The sequence below is a fragment of the Verticillium alfalfae genome, genomic scaffold (assembly GCF_000150825.1).
Source record: "Verticillium alfalfae VaMs.102 supercont1.13 genomic scaffold, whole genome shotgun sequence".
In the NCBI taxonomy this organism is placed as follows: domain Eukaryota; kingdom Fungi; phylum Ascomycota; class Sordariomycetes; order Glomerellales; family Plectosphaerellaceae; genus Verticillium; species Verticillium alfalfae.
Window position 1 is genome coordinate 606,448 of NW_003315026.1, and position 15,003 is coordinate 621,450.

At 57.7% G+C, this 15,003-nt stretch overlaps 4 protein-coding genes across 4 annotated transcripts; 3 read left to right on the forward strand and 1 right to left on the reverse strand.

The window, feature by feature from the left end:
- Positions 1–5,542: 5,542 nt before the first annotated feature.
- Positions 5,543–7,841, forward strand: VDBG_08809 (conserved hypothetical protein; the record flags this gene model as incomplete). The annotated part of the gene is made up of 2 exons (XM_003000967.1): positions 5,543–5,646; positions 5,714–7,841. 2 exons carry the CDS (start codon positions 5,543–5,545, stop codon positions 7,839–7,841), a joined length of 2,232 nt encoding a protein of 743 aa, XP_003001013.1.
- An 863-nt stretch (positions 7,842–8,704) lies between these two features.
- Positions 8,705–9,992, forward strand: VDBG_08810 (3-isopropylmalate dehydrogenase; the record flags this gene model as incomplete). The annotated part of the gene is made up of 4 exons (XM_003000968.1): positions 8,705–8,779; positions 8,852–8,920; positions 8,980–9,700; positions 9,757–9,992. 4 exons carry the CDS (start codon positions 8,705–8,707, stop codon positions 9,990–9,992), a joined length of 1,101 nt encoding a protein of 366 aa, XP_003001014.1.
- A 1,024-nt stretch (positions 9,993–11,016) lies between these two features.
- VDBG_08811 (conserved hypothetical protein) lies at positions 11,017–11,736 on the reverse strand (the record flags this gene model as incomplete). Its single annotated transcript, XM_003000969.1, has 1 exon — positions 11,017–11,736. One exon carries the CDS (start codon positions 11,734–11,736, stop codon positions 11,017–11,019), a length of 720 nt encoding a protein of 239 aa, XP_003001015.1.
- Positions 11,737–12,891: 1,155 nt separating this feature from the next.
- On the forward strand, positions 12,892–14,948 carry VDBG_08812 (LMBR1 domain-containing protein; the record flags this gene model as incomplete). The annotated part of the gene is made up of 2 exons (XM_003000970.1): positions 12,892–14,767; positions 14,911–14,948. 2 exons carry the CDS (start codon positions 12,892–12,894, stop codon positions 14,946–14,948), a joined length of 1,914 nt encoding a protein of 637 aa, XP_003001016.1.
- Between the last annotated feature and the right edge of the window lie 55 nt (positions 14,949–15,003).

Consider the following 15,003-nt stretch of genomic DNA (forward strand, 5'->3'; position numbering starts at 1 on the left):
CGGAATGGAGGGGGAAGGGGAGGATGGTCAGCCACAGGCGGACACAGCCTCAGGGCCCCGGCAGGGATAGAGTTTTCAAGGAGGCACCCAACGCATCACGAACAGGAGGCTAAGACGTGACTAAATGGGATGACAAGTGGCACTAAGTGCTCGGACGATTGAGCGACTGGCTCTACCATAATGGACATCGCCCAGAAGCCCAGAAAATGCTCCCTGTTACATTCTGGGGATAGGCATCCGGTGTTGTAGGACGGCTGGTTGGCCGGACTGTGAGCTGATGACAGCAGCTGTGGCAGTCTGGTGCCACGCCAGTAGCGGGAATTATAAGTTTTGCTGGGAGGGAATCACATCTTGCCGGATCCTGGGACAGATCACGGTGATCGATTTGGTTTGGTTTCGTGGAGAGGACACAACGACGCGCGGAGCAAGGACGAAGGAGCAGGTTTCGTGGAGAAGGCGAGTCATCTAATCTCGTACATTCATGCGGCGGATTGAGAGGAAGATGCGTTTCCATCCGGAAGGGTGTACAAGGTTGGGCGTGAGAATTGATGGGCAGACGATCATGCTTACTCTCGCCTTGTGGGAGGGGCCACATGCTCTGCTTGGGCGAGGGGGGGGGGCGTGTGCCTGACCTGGGTATCGGAGGTGTTGATGGTGGTGAGGCTAGAGGGCTGAAAGGTGTAGGGTGATGGTAAGGAGTCTGAGCTGGCAAGTGTTGGTCTGGGGTATGCCGCACTGAGATAAGTGGGAAAAAGACTTCGGTCTGGATGGTTCATCCTGGTCAGAGGGTAGGGGTATGAATGCGCGAAGCGTCGCGTGAGGTTGTGTCTGTAGCCTTTGTGAGGGGGGCGGGGGGGGGGGGGACGCGTAAAGGGGTTCGGGAGTTGTGATAGTGGGAAAGGGTGAGACTTTTCCGGCAGGCGTGTGACGGGTTTGCTTCGCATCCGTGTGGCCGAGAACTTTCGCCATGTCTTCCGGTCGTCTATCACCCTGCCTGAGGGGCTGGCTTCCTGCAGGGGAAACCTGTTGTGGGAAGATTATTGGGACGGTGAGGACTTTCTACTTGGCCAATTGGTGTTTCGCAGTCCGAGAAGCAAGCCCGATCTGTCTGAACTGGATTCTCTTTATGTTTGGAGTCGAATCTGTTTGATCTCGGTTCGACGTCACAGTGGCGTCGATAGTTCTTTGTTTATGATGTTTCGCCGGAGGGCATCGTGAGATCAGCCCCCTTGCCAAACCCATCGAAGTCGGGGCCGCAGCCATCACTTTGTCTCAAGAATCTCTGGGTCCTGTGCCAGCGCGGTGGATGTGCTCTGAAACTGAGTGACTTGTTTGCCACAATTGAGATGATCATGAAGCTGAAAGAACTCTCTCTGTATGAGCCCCTGTAACAAGTCGTGTTTGAGGTATGAGGTCGTTCGCTGCTGGATATCCAGGAGTCCGGAATCCACTCGCACGTGCGGAGCCTTTCCAGCTGTTGCACCAACCAAGCCACATCTGCCTGCGTAAGCCACCGACATGTGCCACCCATGTGTGATCTGCCTTACCTAAGGTACCTTGGGTAGGGTAGGTAGAAACCTAGTACCTAAAGTAAGGTACTTCGGTGCCTTCCATTGCAAACCTCCCTACTTTACCCAAACCCATCCATATCTTCAAAAATGGTGCTTGTCGACAGTCCGTCATGGCAGCATCATGCCATACCTCAGAAAGACCAACGCAGATCAACACATTCCGGTCCGACTTTTGACGTTCTCGAGGGTACATACTACAAGCATGCGACCTCCAGTTAGAACTGCACGGAGATGTCGCTCAGTCTTCATCTAGGGATTCGGAGCGTGCTGAAAGCTTTCACCTAGCCAACCGCACAACTTGCTCCTAAACTACGCCAACAACCTATCTCGTCGTGTGTTGGAATGGAAGGCACGCCCTGGGAACAGCTCTGAACAATGCCGTCTCACTCCTCTCAACAGCACCTTGCGAGACTGAGCGGCTGCAACCTCAACAGTCTTGGAAAGAAGTACTTGTCTTCCCGCTGCGCTCTGCGGAGAACCCCATGTGTTGCCACGAAGATATGCGAAGACAGGATGCTATCGTCAAGCAAGGGATATGTGAGCCGCTGCATTGGCGTGAGACATCGGCTCAATTGTCAGCGAAAATGGGCGCGGCAAATCCAGGAGACTCAAAAACTCGTTTGCGCCTTAGTTCTCGCAGTGCCATCGCATTGATAGAATCTCGGTCGAATGGCCAACGATGACACCTCTTCCATTTACCGACAGCCCGAGAGCGTCGTGGACTCGGAAAGTCCTACACAGTCGACGACCTGCCAATGGCGGATCGTTGAGCCGATCCTGACTCATTGGTAGCCTGGCAGGGCTGGCAACTCGATAATGACTGCATAATAGTTGACGAATCAGCCCGGGGTGGTGTGAGCCTGCAGGACAGCGTTCGACCCAGAACGATCGCAACGCTGTGCGTTTTGCGCGCGCCTGGAAGATCGCAACATTTGCGCAATACTGAAAAGTGCCATGGGCGAACATTACCAGACTGAAGGTAAGATGAGAGGTAACCGAGACGAAGGGCGCGGTAAGTCGTGTGTGCTGCTATTCTTTCCAAGACCTCGCAATTGCAAGTCTCGTTCTCGGCCCGTCCTCGCAAGGCATGTGTTCTCCCCTAGAAGGATTTTGCTGGCCGGATGTCAGCTGAACCGGGGATGATCGTCCTTGAATGGGGAAATGAAGTCGGCAGCCTTCGGAGGTGAGCGATGCGGAGGCGGCGCCAATGGCAAGAGGATGGCCAAATAGGAGCCGGCCACCACCACCACCACTGGCAGAGTGCGCTGAGAGGGGATTGTTGGGTTTGGACTTTATGTCGTCACCAGACGGCTTGAGCTTTCCCCAGCCAGTCGTTCGCCTTCGATGTGATGGTTTTGAGGATCGAGAAGTGGCCTTTTCACGATGAACCTTCCCACAGCCTCTGACCTGTACACTAAAGCCCCCCAATCCAGCATGGCCGTCCCAAAGAAAACAATGCTGGACTCGGAATGTTAGATCGCCGCAGCTGTAGCACGCCCCAGGTATTGATGGTCCATGAAGGATGGTGAACATTCTCTCATCTCTGAAGTGCCGGTGGTCCCTCTCCGGACGGCGATCTCGCTTGCCCTTCGGGCGAATACCCAGGGCCATCCTCCGTGGGTGAACCCTGCTACGGCGCCCCAGACTCTTGGATTTTCAGCGCTATGGAGATATCGTGCCTCGCACATCACGTCAGTCCACAGTGGACCCGACTGTGAAGTTACGAACTAAAGAGCCACTTGCGCGGTTCAGTGGAGGGAGAATTGTTCGACTTCCAACTCCATACCGACTGAACCCCGATGGCTGTTCTGCGTCTCGCTCGCCGTTACTGAGTGTCTTGGCAAGGAAAGGGAGGGAGGATCACGCCCATACTGCGTTATCGGCAACAAGTCTGATTGTAGCTCACAGCTCGGTGAGACCCCTGGGCTAGAGCCATGTTTGGCATGGGCTTACTTTACCGGGGTTCAGGCTGCATACAGCAGGTCGATTAGCACCTTTTGGTGGTGTCACATCCGCACGTTGCCAGTACCAATGCCATTCGAGGATTTGCTGCTCTCTCCGCCAGGCGCAGCTATAGCCATCAACTACGGTTCCAGGTACGAACTTCAGGTTGGTACGTGTCAGAGGACGAAGATGGGCTTGACTCATAGTCCTGATACCGACGCAGCCGGAGGCTGTCTTGCCGCTATCGTCGAGTCGACTTGAGCACCGAACGAGCTGGGGATCCCAGACACAGGAACAGCTGGCTGAGAACGTGAACCCCCTCTAAAACCTTCGGTCATGGGGCAGTCTTGGCCAGCGGGAATTCACACCACCAATTACCCTTACCTAGTAGGTGAACGACCCGGCAAGCCAAGCCAGGCTTCTCACCGGGCACCGTGGCGATGCATGGTGCGAGCCTGTGCCTGAGCCTGTGCCTGAACTCGCGCTGGCGGGGGGCCCTGGGCACGCCATAGTGAGCCGGCCTCCAGGCTAAAAGAGTTCGGGGTGGGATTCCCTACTGCAACTGGACCTCCGCCTGTAACTGGAATTGGCTGGTCTCTCTCGGCTCGGGTGCCAGCGGCTCCATATCATCCCTCCATCGGATCGTCTTGATGGCCCTGCCGTGCGTGCTACTGATGCAACCTCTGCCTGGTGTCATGCCGAGCAACTCAGGTACTCTTCCTCCCTCCCGTCATTTGGGCCTTCCCTAGGTAGGCTGTTGGGCCTGGGCGGCGGCGCGCTTGTCAGCTGTTGATGCAGGTGAGAGATTGGGGCATTTGGCCTTGATCCCCCATCCTATCCCTTCCATCATCCTGCCGTTCGCTCGATTCCGAGTTGAGCTATCACCCGCCCAACCCCTGTCCAGTCCAGTCCAGGCCAGGCACGTACGCTGGGTGATATGCAACATACCTTACCTCACCTCACCTTGAATACCTTTTTGCCTCGCTACCTCCCTAGGCACGCATTGATCCTGATCTGACAGGGCGCCCATCTTGCTTCCAACCTTGCCTCCTTTGCTGTTGCCTCACCACTTCTTTTTTGGTCTCGTGTATTACGTTCTTGTGATCTGGTCGCAAGAGCACGACCCTTCTTCTTTAGACTTGCGACCTGAGCCTCATTCTTGCCTTGCCTTGCTGTCGTCTCCCTCCCCCCCCCTCTCTCTCTCTCTCTGGCTTGCACTTGATCGAATGGTGCCTTGCTCACCGTTTGCCCCGGCCTGTCTAGCTACGAGACCACAGAGGCCGTTTTGGTCAACTCACTCGCTGGCTTGCCTGCTACAGCCCATTCTCTAGGCACAGACCCCGTCGACCGAAGCTGCTCCATCCCGCCTGGTGGATCACGACCGCCAGAATCTCCTGCCCCCAAATCCTCAGCAAGCTGGGCTGTCTGGAAGCTCGTGGCCATCTTACCGAGAACGACCACGTTGGCTGATTGGCTTGTCTGCGTTATTCTGGTCGCTCGCATCAATCTCACGACGCTTGGCAGCCACTCGTCCTTCGGATCTCGAATCCCTCGTGTCCTCCGATCTTGTTTGTCATTCCATTTCGGTATGCCGCCTGTTTCTCATCCCTCTTCTCCCTTTCTCTGCCCTGCCGACCTTCCGTCCCTCTCCCTCGCCCTCGACCCTAGCTATCAGGCTCGCTTGAGCCAACCTTAATTGCCCGACAAGAACCATTACTTACGAAAGGCCCGTCGCCCGCCGGTCAGTTGCTCCGCCAGGCATACCACATCTCGCACATGCGGGCGGTCGTTCACAAGCTGCAATAATGATGAATGTCGCATCACGATCTTGAGCATTCCTAACATACAGACCAGTTCGCCTGATCATCCTTCGATTTTTACCTGTCCCACTCTCGTTTGTGGAAGAGCGATTGATACGACCTGCACACCACGCAGCTCGATACTCCTTCAACCTCCAATATTGATCTCCTCCCCGCGGCTACTGTCATGGTTGCGTTGAGGTTGTGCACGACGACATCAAAATTGCTATGAGTGGGGATCACCAGGCTTCCAGGCAAGACCCCACCTCCGCCTTCCTGCCTGCCTTGCCTTGCCTTCACTGCCCTGGCCTACCCACTCGACGCGAGAAGAAGTCTTCACGTTGACTTCGTCGCTTGTTCTCGGGTCTTACATTTCCGCTAACCTCCCGCTTCCCACAGCTTTGGAGATCCAAACGCTCAGCCGCCGACCCCTCTACAGACACCCACTTCTGCCGTCTTTCCTAGTCCTGTATTTCAGACGCCCAAGGCCCGACAAGACTCTTTCAACGACTCGAACGGCTGGACGCCTCGCTTTGCCGAGGAGTACTCCGTCTTCAACACCACACCGGGCAATCTTCAAGGCCCCTTTGGCGACTTTCACGGCGCCAGCCTCGCCTCCTGCCCCCCTTCGCTCGGACACAAGCGCCAGCTTTCTGCTGGCGGTGTGGCTGCCGAGATAGCAACGCATGTCAACCACTTCTCCGCGAACCCCAACCTCCCGCTACCACCCGTCGACCCAGCCAGGAGGCTCCCCTCTTCCCCTGGCCTGATCAAGCCGCAAGAGTACTCGGAACAGCACCAGCCCGCAGCGAGTTCACAAACAACTCAAAAACCGAGATCGACGAAGAAAGCCAAGAAGAAGGCTGGCGTGGAAGAGGTTGAAGGCCAGACCGCCACACCTCCGCCTTCCGCCCACAAGGGAGGGCGGAAGCTCGCTTTCAGCCTCAAAAGGGACAATATGCAGAACGATCAGGGCTACGGCCATCCGGACTTCGCCACGACCGGAGCGCCTCAACAGCAGACCATGTCTTTCGCATCAACTTCGGACATGTTCGACTATCCAATGTCCGCACCGGTAGCGCCGAATGCGAGTTTTTGGGATCCTTCGGCGGACATGGCGGGCATGGATTTGGATTTTGCGAGCTTCGGCACCGGTGTGTTCGGAACGCCCATATCCTCGCACAGGCAGCTGGGGTCTTTCGATGCCACACAAATGTTTTTGGACAACCCTTCGATACTGCAGAACCAGCAGCAACACCAACACCACCCCCAGCAACAAAATCGACAAGGCCAGGATCACCGTCAATCAATCCGGAGGGACAGGCCGCTGGCTCCCAAGCAGGCCATGCCGAGAGGTGGAACGCTGACCTCCAGTGCTAGCATGCCATTACACTCGTACTCAGGGAGCCTTGACGACCCGTTTGGCATCATCAGCCCTAGTGGTGTTGGTGTTGACCCAGGTCTACTCTTCAGCCGACCTCAGTCCTCAGACATGGACGCAAGCTTTGGCGTGAACCAGACCGAATCTCTCTCGCATTTCTCCATGGCCGATGTTGCCCAGACTCTTTCCACGGCACCTATGCGGCAAGATATGCGTCGATCGGCCAGTACAAGGGAAATATTGCCTAATCAAGGACCCGACCGTGCTTCAGCGAGTTCGCCCAACAAGATCGCAGGCCGCCCTGGAGGTCTGCAAAGGAGCTTCAGCGAGAATCGAGGACGGCGACAATTGCCGGTTTTGGCGCCAGCCATACGCCCGACGCCCGCCCAACCCGCGGCCACCGGCTCGAACAGACCACCAAGCGTTCGATCCTCGGGGAGGATATCACCATTAAAAAGCCATACTCGTCTATCCAGTCTCACCTCGATCCCCGAAACAGCACCGCCACGAACCAGGACGTCCGTCAAGTTCACCATCGACTCCAAGGGTCGAGCACGTGCAGAAACAACCATGATAGTAGAGGAGCCTGGCACGGCAGGTCCGGCACGGAGGAGACCGTCGCACGAGATGCCACGCCGAGAACGAAGTTTTGAATCCGAAGATGAGGACTCCTCAACCGATGACGAGCCAATCATCATCCCGAGCCGTAATGCATCATTTGCCTTGCCCGACCCTCATAAACCCATTGCATCTGGGTTCAACACGTCGCATCGTAGTGTCAGCGAACGGAATCTGGCTAGCTTCGCGAGGCTGAGCAGCGACGCTTTCGGCCAGGATCCAGAGAGTGACGCTGAAACTGTGATGAACGACTCACAACGCGGTGGACGAACGGCGGACACGAGCGGTGACGCGGCAAGCGAGCTGCGGCGCGTGGTCGAGAGCCGACAGAAGCTGGGCACCCAGATGCCCGGCAGCGCGCAGCGGTCTCACCGATTCAGCACGGGGAGCTTCCCAGCGCACACCGGCTCACCGTCGAAGGGATCAGAGCGAGGTTTCCCCACACCATCGACGGACGCCGGCAGCCGTGCTGTTCGATGCGTCTGCAACCGAAACGGCGATGGAGAGGGGTTCATGGTTCAGTGGTAAGTTTTGATTCCAGAGAAGGTCACAGTCTCGTTTACTCATCATCTGTGCAGTGAGTCCTGTGAATTGTGGCTCCACGGGCTGTGCATCAACATCGCCTCACGACGAATGCTGCCCAGCGTGTACATCTGTGCCTTCTGTGCGAACACGCCGAACATGAGGGGCGGACGAATGCGAGACTCTAATAGAGGCTCGGGGCAAGCGACGGTAGGCGCATCGCCGCTGGCACACAAGTCCTTCAAGTCGTTCCGGTGACCAGGCGCCTCATTGGAGTACCTGGAGTACCAGCTCCAGCGAGCTCCAGTAACAAGTCGGACGCAGGGGAGCGCCGCAACGACGCACCAGATGGGATCACGAGTACATACGAAAACCCAAGTAGCATCCGGGGCATGATCTACCGGGGATCTTAAGGAAACATATATGAACATAGCGAAAATTAGAATATTCCTCGTCTAAGTTCGGCTGTTTTGCAAGTGTCGTCCAGCCGAGGTGCCGCGTCCTGTTTGTGGCATGCACCTGAACGCCGAACAATAGGACGGAGAATAGGGGTATAGCTGAGTCAGCGGGTCCATGGCGGGTTGGATCGGGGCACAAGCTCTCCGATGTCGGGATGCGGGGTAGCTGGAACCCGAACTCTGTGCGTGACGCGGGGCAGTTATTGGGCAGAGCAATTCGTTCTTGCTTTCTTGCTTCGACACGAGCCTCGTCTTCCTCTTTCTCTCTGCAACTACACTTCCCGTACGAATTGAAACGAATAGCCATTTCTTGAATACCCCATTTGGAGCAGTTTCAATTGCGTCTACTCTACTTGACCTCCTCTCTCCGACAAACCCGTACATATTTTCTATCACCGACACAGCTTCAATATGGCGACCACCCACGATATTGTGGTGTTCGGAGGTGACCACTGCGGTCCCGAGGTTGTTGCCGAGGGCATCAAGGTATGGATAGTTTCCCATGAACTCAAGTTCACGATTGTCATGGTCCTTGGTTGACTGACATGTTTGTACCAGGTCCTGAAGGCAGTGGAGGCAAACAGCTCTGGAGTCAAGTTCAACCTCCAAGAACACCTCCTCGGTGGCGTGAGTTCTCCCACAGATTACAACCCACACGCTCTGTTGCTGACAGATGAAAACGACAGGCCTCTATTGACGCCACCGGCTCCCCCCTTACCGACGAGGCCCTCGCGGCCGCCAACGCAGCTTCGGCTGTGCTCCTCGGCGCCATCGGCGGCCCCAAATGGGGCACCGGCGCCGTCCGCCCGGAACAGGGCCTCCTCCGCCTCCGCAAAGAGATGGGTGCCTATGGCAACCTGCGCCCCTGCAACTTTGCCTCCGACGCCCTCGTTGACTTCTCCCCGCTCAAGGCTGAGGTCTGCCGCGGCACCGACTTTGTCGTGGTTCGTGAGCTGACCGGTGGCATCTACTTCGGCGACCGCATCGAGGACAACGGTGATGGCAAGGCTATGGACACGGAACCCTACAGCCGGCCAGAGATTGAGCGTGTGGCGCGTCTTGCGGGTTTCCTCGCCATTGCGCGCGGCGACAAGACGGTGTGGAGTCTTGACAAGGCCAACGTGTTGGCGACGAGCCGACTGTGGAGAAAGGTCACGACCGAGGTGTTTGAGAAGGAGTTCCCCCAGCTCGAGATCAAGCACCAGCTCATCGATTCTGCGGCCATGATGATGGTTAAGAGCCCGCGCGCTCTCAACGGCGTCGTCTTCACGAGCAACCTCTTCGGTGACATCATCTCCGACGAGGCGAGTGTCATCCCCGGCAGCATTGGTCTCCTGCCCAGCGCGAGTCTCAGCGGTATCCCCGACGGCAAGGGTCGGTGCAACGGCATCTACGAGCCCATCCACGGTAAGCCTTCTTCCTCTGCAGCATACGTACCTTGCTCTCTTACTAACAGTTTCCAGGCTCCGCGCCAGACATCTCCGGCCAGGGCATCGTCAACCCCATCGGCACCATCCTCTCCATCGCCATGATGCTCCGCTACTCCCTCAACCTGCCCAAGGAGGCCCAGGCGGTCGAGGACGCCGTTAAGAACGTGCTCGATGGCGGTCTTCGCACCAAGGACATTGGAGGCAGCGCCGGCACCGTCGAGGTCGGTGACGCCATCACCAAGGAGGTCGTCAAGATCCTGTCGAGCTAGAGAGAGCGGGATGCGGTTGATCTCGCGAGGGAAAGGCAAAGAGGCTGTCGATGAGGCGGGAGTAGGTTGTGACAGATCATCTTTTGGACTCGTTTTTCGGCCGCCGGGGCCGAGGCATGAAGCGGCCAAGAGATACGCGAGGTCACCCCAGCCTGTCAGGATGTGGTAGTCCGGTCGGTCGGCGTCTCATGGATGATTTTTTTCCAGTTTGAATAGTAGTGTTAGACAAAAGTCACGAATGCCCGTGGGGGTCACACGAATCATCATGCTGAAGTTGAGAAGTGCGCATGTCGCCCGGCATGCTGGCCCCCGATTCGGTCGGGTTATGGTGTGTATCCTACGCTTCCAGCCTCGTGTTCCAGAGGATCAACGTTTCAGAGACACTATCGTCAAGACAAAGTCGTTAATGTATTCTAAAGCATAGCCACGCTCACATGGGCCACGGTCTTCCGCAACTTGGAATTCAAGGCATATCTGCATCCGCGTCATTGAGGAGACGAGCAGGAGCATACCATGCGCGCACTGAAGATTGCATGTCGTGCCTCGACACTCGCATGGCTCGAGCTTTGAAGAATAGGGGGGAATGGCATGGGACAACGTTGGCCACTGTAAGGACTCGGTTGAGCCTGATAGTCTTCTTGATCACTGCAACAAACCGACACTACGGGCCTTCACATGTGCGATTGTGCTCCTGACGAGGCCCCAAGAGAGCTCGTCCAGTTTACATACGTAGATGCAATTGGCTACTACGGCACTGCAGTCGAGGTACATGGCACCAACAGGCCCGGCCGTAGGCATCTTTCATCGTATCGCATCTCGAGACCTAGTCTAGAAAAGTTCCTGCAGAGCATCATACAGTGTCGTCGCTGTCTTGACCTTGTTCACGTCGTACAGCTGCTCGTCGGCCAACTCAAAAATGCCACTGCTGGCTTGGAGCTCGCCGGCGAGCGGCGCGTAATCCCACGCCCGGCCCCGGCCGAGCTGCTTACGCGACTCGTCAATTTGCTGCCGCAGCTCGTCGAGGCTACCGGCCTTTTTCGATGTCGTAGGGCTTCCCGCTGACGCGCCCGTACGCCTCGGCGATTTTCGGCGATGGTGCTGCGCCAGACGGGATGTAGAAGAAGCGCCTGGCCGTCCTGCACACCTGGCCATGGAGGAGGACGTCGATGGTGTAGGCGGCAGCATCATCCTGGGTGACCCAGGGGTGCTTCGTCTTCAGACCAACGTCGCCCCAGTAGCGGAAGACGGTCTTTTCGGGCCCGACGGCGGGGGCGCCGGGGCCGAAGGGCGTCAGCATGTAGCTGGAGAAGATGCCGGTGAAGAGATAGACGGGACGGATGGTGCTTGTCAGGGCAGCCTGAAGCTCAAAGGCGATGCGTATATCATAGTGCTCAAATGCGCCATACTTCATCCGCGTCCAGTCGTTGTTCCATGAGGAGGCGATGAAGACCTTGATGCCGGCGCGCTCGGCGGCGCGCAGCAAGAGGAGGGAGCCGTCGAGGTTCAGGACATCGATCGGCGAGTAGGCGTTGATGATCGAGTCGACGCCGACGACGGCCTTGTCGAGGGCGGGGATGTCCTCGTGGGAGGCCGACTGGACGAAGGACTCGAGGGAGGCGGCAATGGTGGGGTCGAGCTTGTCGGGGTTGCGGCCGAGACCACGGACGGCGAGGCCGCGGTCCAGGGCGGTCCGGGCGAGGCGCTGGCCAAGGGAGCCAGTGATGCCGGCGATGAGAACGACCATGGTGGGATAGAGGAACAAGGGTGAGGGGGGGAGCACTCGGTACGCCGGTGATGCTATGGTCCAGAAGACGGCGGAACGGTCGTCTCCAGGAGGCGATGATGGGGAGCGGAGGTCAAAGTCTCTTTGGGGAACGGCATCATTACTGTCCAGTGGACATGCTTTTAACGATCCGTCCCATCATCGACCCGTCTAGGAGCTAGACGCGTGAGGAGGGCGATAGGATGGTCCACGTAGCTGTCGAAAAGCTTCCGAGGCGGAGTCCACGGAGTCTGGCATGACGTCTTTCTGGGATGTCCAATCTCAGCGGTCGGAAGAGTTGTGCGTACGTTACGCGGACTTGAAGTCTCCACTACCACGAGGTAGACAGCGGACTTCTCGCATGCCGGCTGCATTGAGGTTGTTGCTGGAGATCGCAATGACAAAGCAAAGTCCGCTCCGATGCTGATCCAGCATGAAAGCAGGCGTGGCATGGCCTTACGTTATAGTATGCACGGTATCTCCGTCGTCGGTCCCAGCAAGCACTTTTTCGCCTCGGGAGGAGAGGGTTCGAGATGGCTTGCTTGGGTGCTGCCAGAGCGATAGAGGCCTCATGGCTTGCCAGGTTTCTCATTGGTGTCTAAACGGTCGAGACATTTGCTTAAGTAGAGCATGTCGATTGAGGATGAAGCTGTACATGATACGAAAGATCAGCTTTGTGCCTCAGCGGCATTGGAGAGGGCAGAGGGCAGGGGAGATGCAGTGCAGTACACAAGCAGGCAGGCAGGCAGGCGCAGTGCAGTGCACAGGCAGGTATCTTGGGGTTGTTGCGGCAGGTGGGTACGGCACATTAGGCAAGTAGGCAGGCAGGTTAACGTTTGGGTGCCTGGATCGGGCGCTAACCCGGATGGTCTAGCGTACGTCCCGCTCCAAGTGGACACTCTGCATTCCTCGACGGCAGTGACGAAAGACGAAAGGAGAAAGACGAAGACGGGAGGCACGGAGTGCCGGAAGCCTTGGGAACTGCGACCTCAACGCTGCATCATCACCACCACCACCACCACCACCACCACAACCACATCATCATCCACCAGGCATCGGCATCGTCTCAAAACGCCAGCCAGCGTTATCGCATCCGCATTCTATGGGGGACGCCCGTACGCCCACAACCACGACGTCATGTTCCACATTGTGAGCGCGTCGTCTGTCGCGCCCTCCGTCGTCTTGACCTTGCTCGCCCTGCTCACCATCTCTTTGGTCGTCCTCCTGATCTTGCGCTTCTACCTGCCCCTACGGACGACACCAGCATTCTATCTCGTCCCCATCTTCTTCGCACTCTGGCTGCCAGCATGCATGGTCCTTCTGGTCCCCGTCGACCTGGCCTCCGGTGCCAAGACCGACGATGAGGCCACCCGCGGTGTTTGGCTGCCCGCCAGGGTGCTGCTCGTATCCTGGAGGATCACCTACTGGCTCACGTTCGCCCTGACATGGTTCGTGAACCCACTTGCCAACGACTGCTCTGCCGTTGCTGACATGATGCGAACCGCAGGTTTATCCTCCCCGTCCTCGGCGAATACTCCGACGCCGGCTACCGCGACCCAAAGACAATGTTCTCTATTCTCTGCGTGCAAATGCGCAGAATCACGCCATGGCCTTCGGGCTGGACTCGTCGGTCTCGTCTACCTCGTCACGTCCCACGGCCTCAACTTCGCCTCTCTCAAGACGACCATCATGGCGTTGGCCTATTTCTGGGGCCTCATCTTCGCCATCTACCTCATGGGCCACGGCCTCGTCTCGATTCCCCGGCGCCTCTTCCGTTTCGCCTCCATCAGCGGCAGGCTGCGCCGCCTCCAGAACCATGCGCCCAAGGTGCACGAGCGCATGGAGGATTCACTACTGACGCTGGAGGACATTGAGGTCCAAATCTCCGAGTTGAGTCGTCGCAAGGTCGGGAGCGCTCGGGACTTCCAGGAATGGATTGACGAACTGGTCGAGATGGCCAACCTACCCGAGTCGCAACCACGCGCTGGCATGCGCGGATCTGCCGAGAGCCGCGTCCTACCCACCGTCATCACCGCAAAGTACATGGCCGACCTGACGCGGAAGCTGACGCGCGCCCGTCATGCGCGGTCACGTTACACCGGCGAGTGGAACCATCTCGTGCAGGAGGCGGCTGCAACCCAGGCGATCCTCGATTCGGCAGCCTCCAAGAAGCTCGACTTTGGAGAAGCGTCTCCCCACGCTGGCTTCTGGGATCGGACGACCATTCTGACGCCATACTCTCGTTACATCTTTTACTACCACATCCAGCCCTACGGCAGCATCCTGATCGGTCTCTTCCTCGCCGCTTGCTCGGCATGCATCGTGTGGTCCGAACTCATCAAGGCCGCGTTCCCCAAGCTCTCCGTCATCCGTATCAGTGTTGTCCATCACTGGGTCGGCGACAAGGGCCAGGTCGGCTTTGCTGGTCAGGTCATCTCCATCATGTGGCTCTTGTACATGTGCTCGGCTGCCTTTATCACCATGACCGAAGTCAAGACGTGGCGGAGCCGTGCGCTCGTCAAACGCAACACGGGGTACGAATCGGCGTTCTGGTACGCGGGTCAAGTCGCCAAGCTCAGCGTCCCCCTGTCCTACAACTTTATGACGTTTCTGCCCAAGGTCATCTACGAGAAGACGCTGTTCTACCACATCCTGGGGCAGTATATCAACCTGACGCCGCTGACAAGCTTCATGGACTACCTCTTTCCGATTCTCGTGCTCGTCCCCGTTCTCGCCACACTGTTTGGTCTCTACGGCAAAGTCCAGCGGTTCTTCGGTTTTGGCGTCGACATCATCGAGGATGAGGACGAAGACAGCCAGCGCACGTATGGCGCAGGATCGTGGCGTGAGGGTCGTGACCTGATCGAGCGCGATCTCGGCGGCAACTCGAGCGCCCGGCGCCGTGAGGAGACGTTCGCCCGTCTGGGCGCTGCTGCAGCCGCCTCTGCTGCCCGGTCCGCCCCTGTTCTCACTGTGCCGGGCGGGGCGTCCTCACCAGCGCGATCTCCCGTGCGTGCGTCGGCGCAGGACAGGCGCGAGAGGGTGTCACGACCGGCGTACACCGATGCGGACGCGGAGGACCAAAACTTCTTTGAATCACTGGGCCATCGCATGAAGAATACCATGGACACGTTTGAAGCTCCCAACTGGTTCCAGGACATCAAGAAGCCCAAGTGGATGGGTGGAGACGATGACGGAGCGCACGGCTGGCAGCAGCAGCGGCGGGGCCGGTGGCGGTGGGCCGTCTCG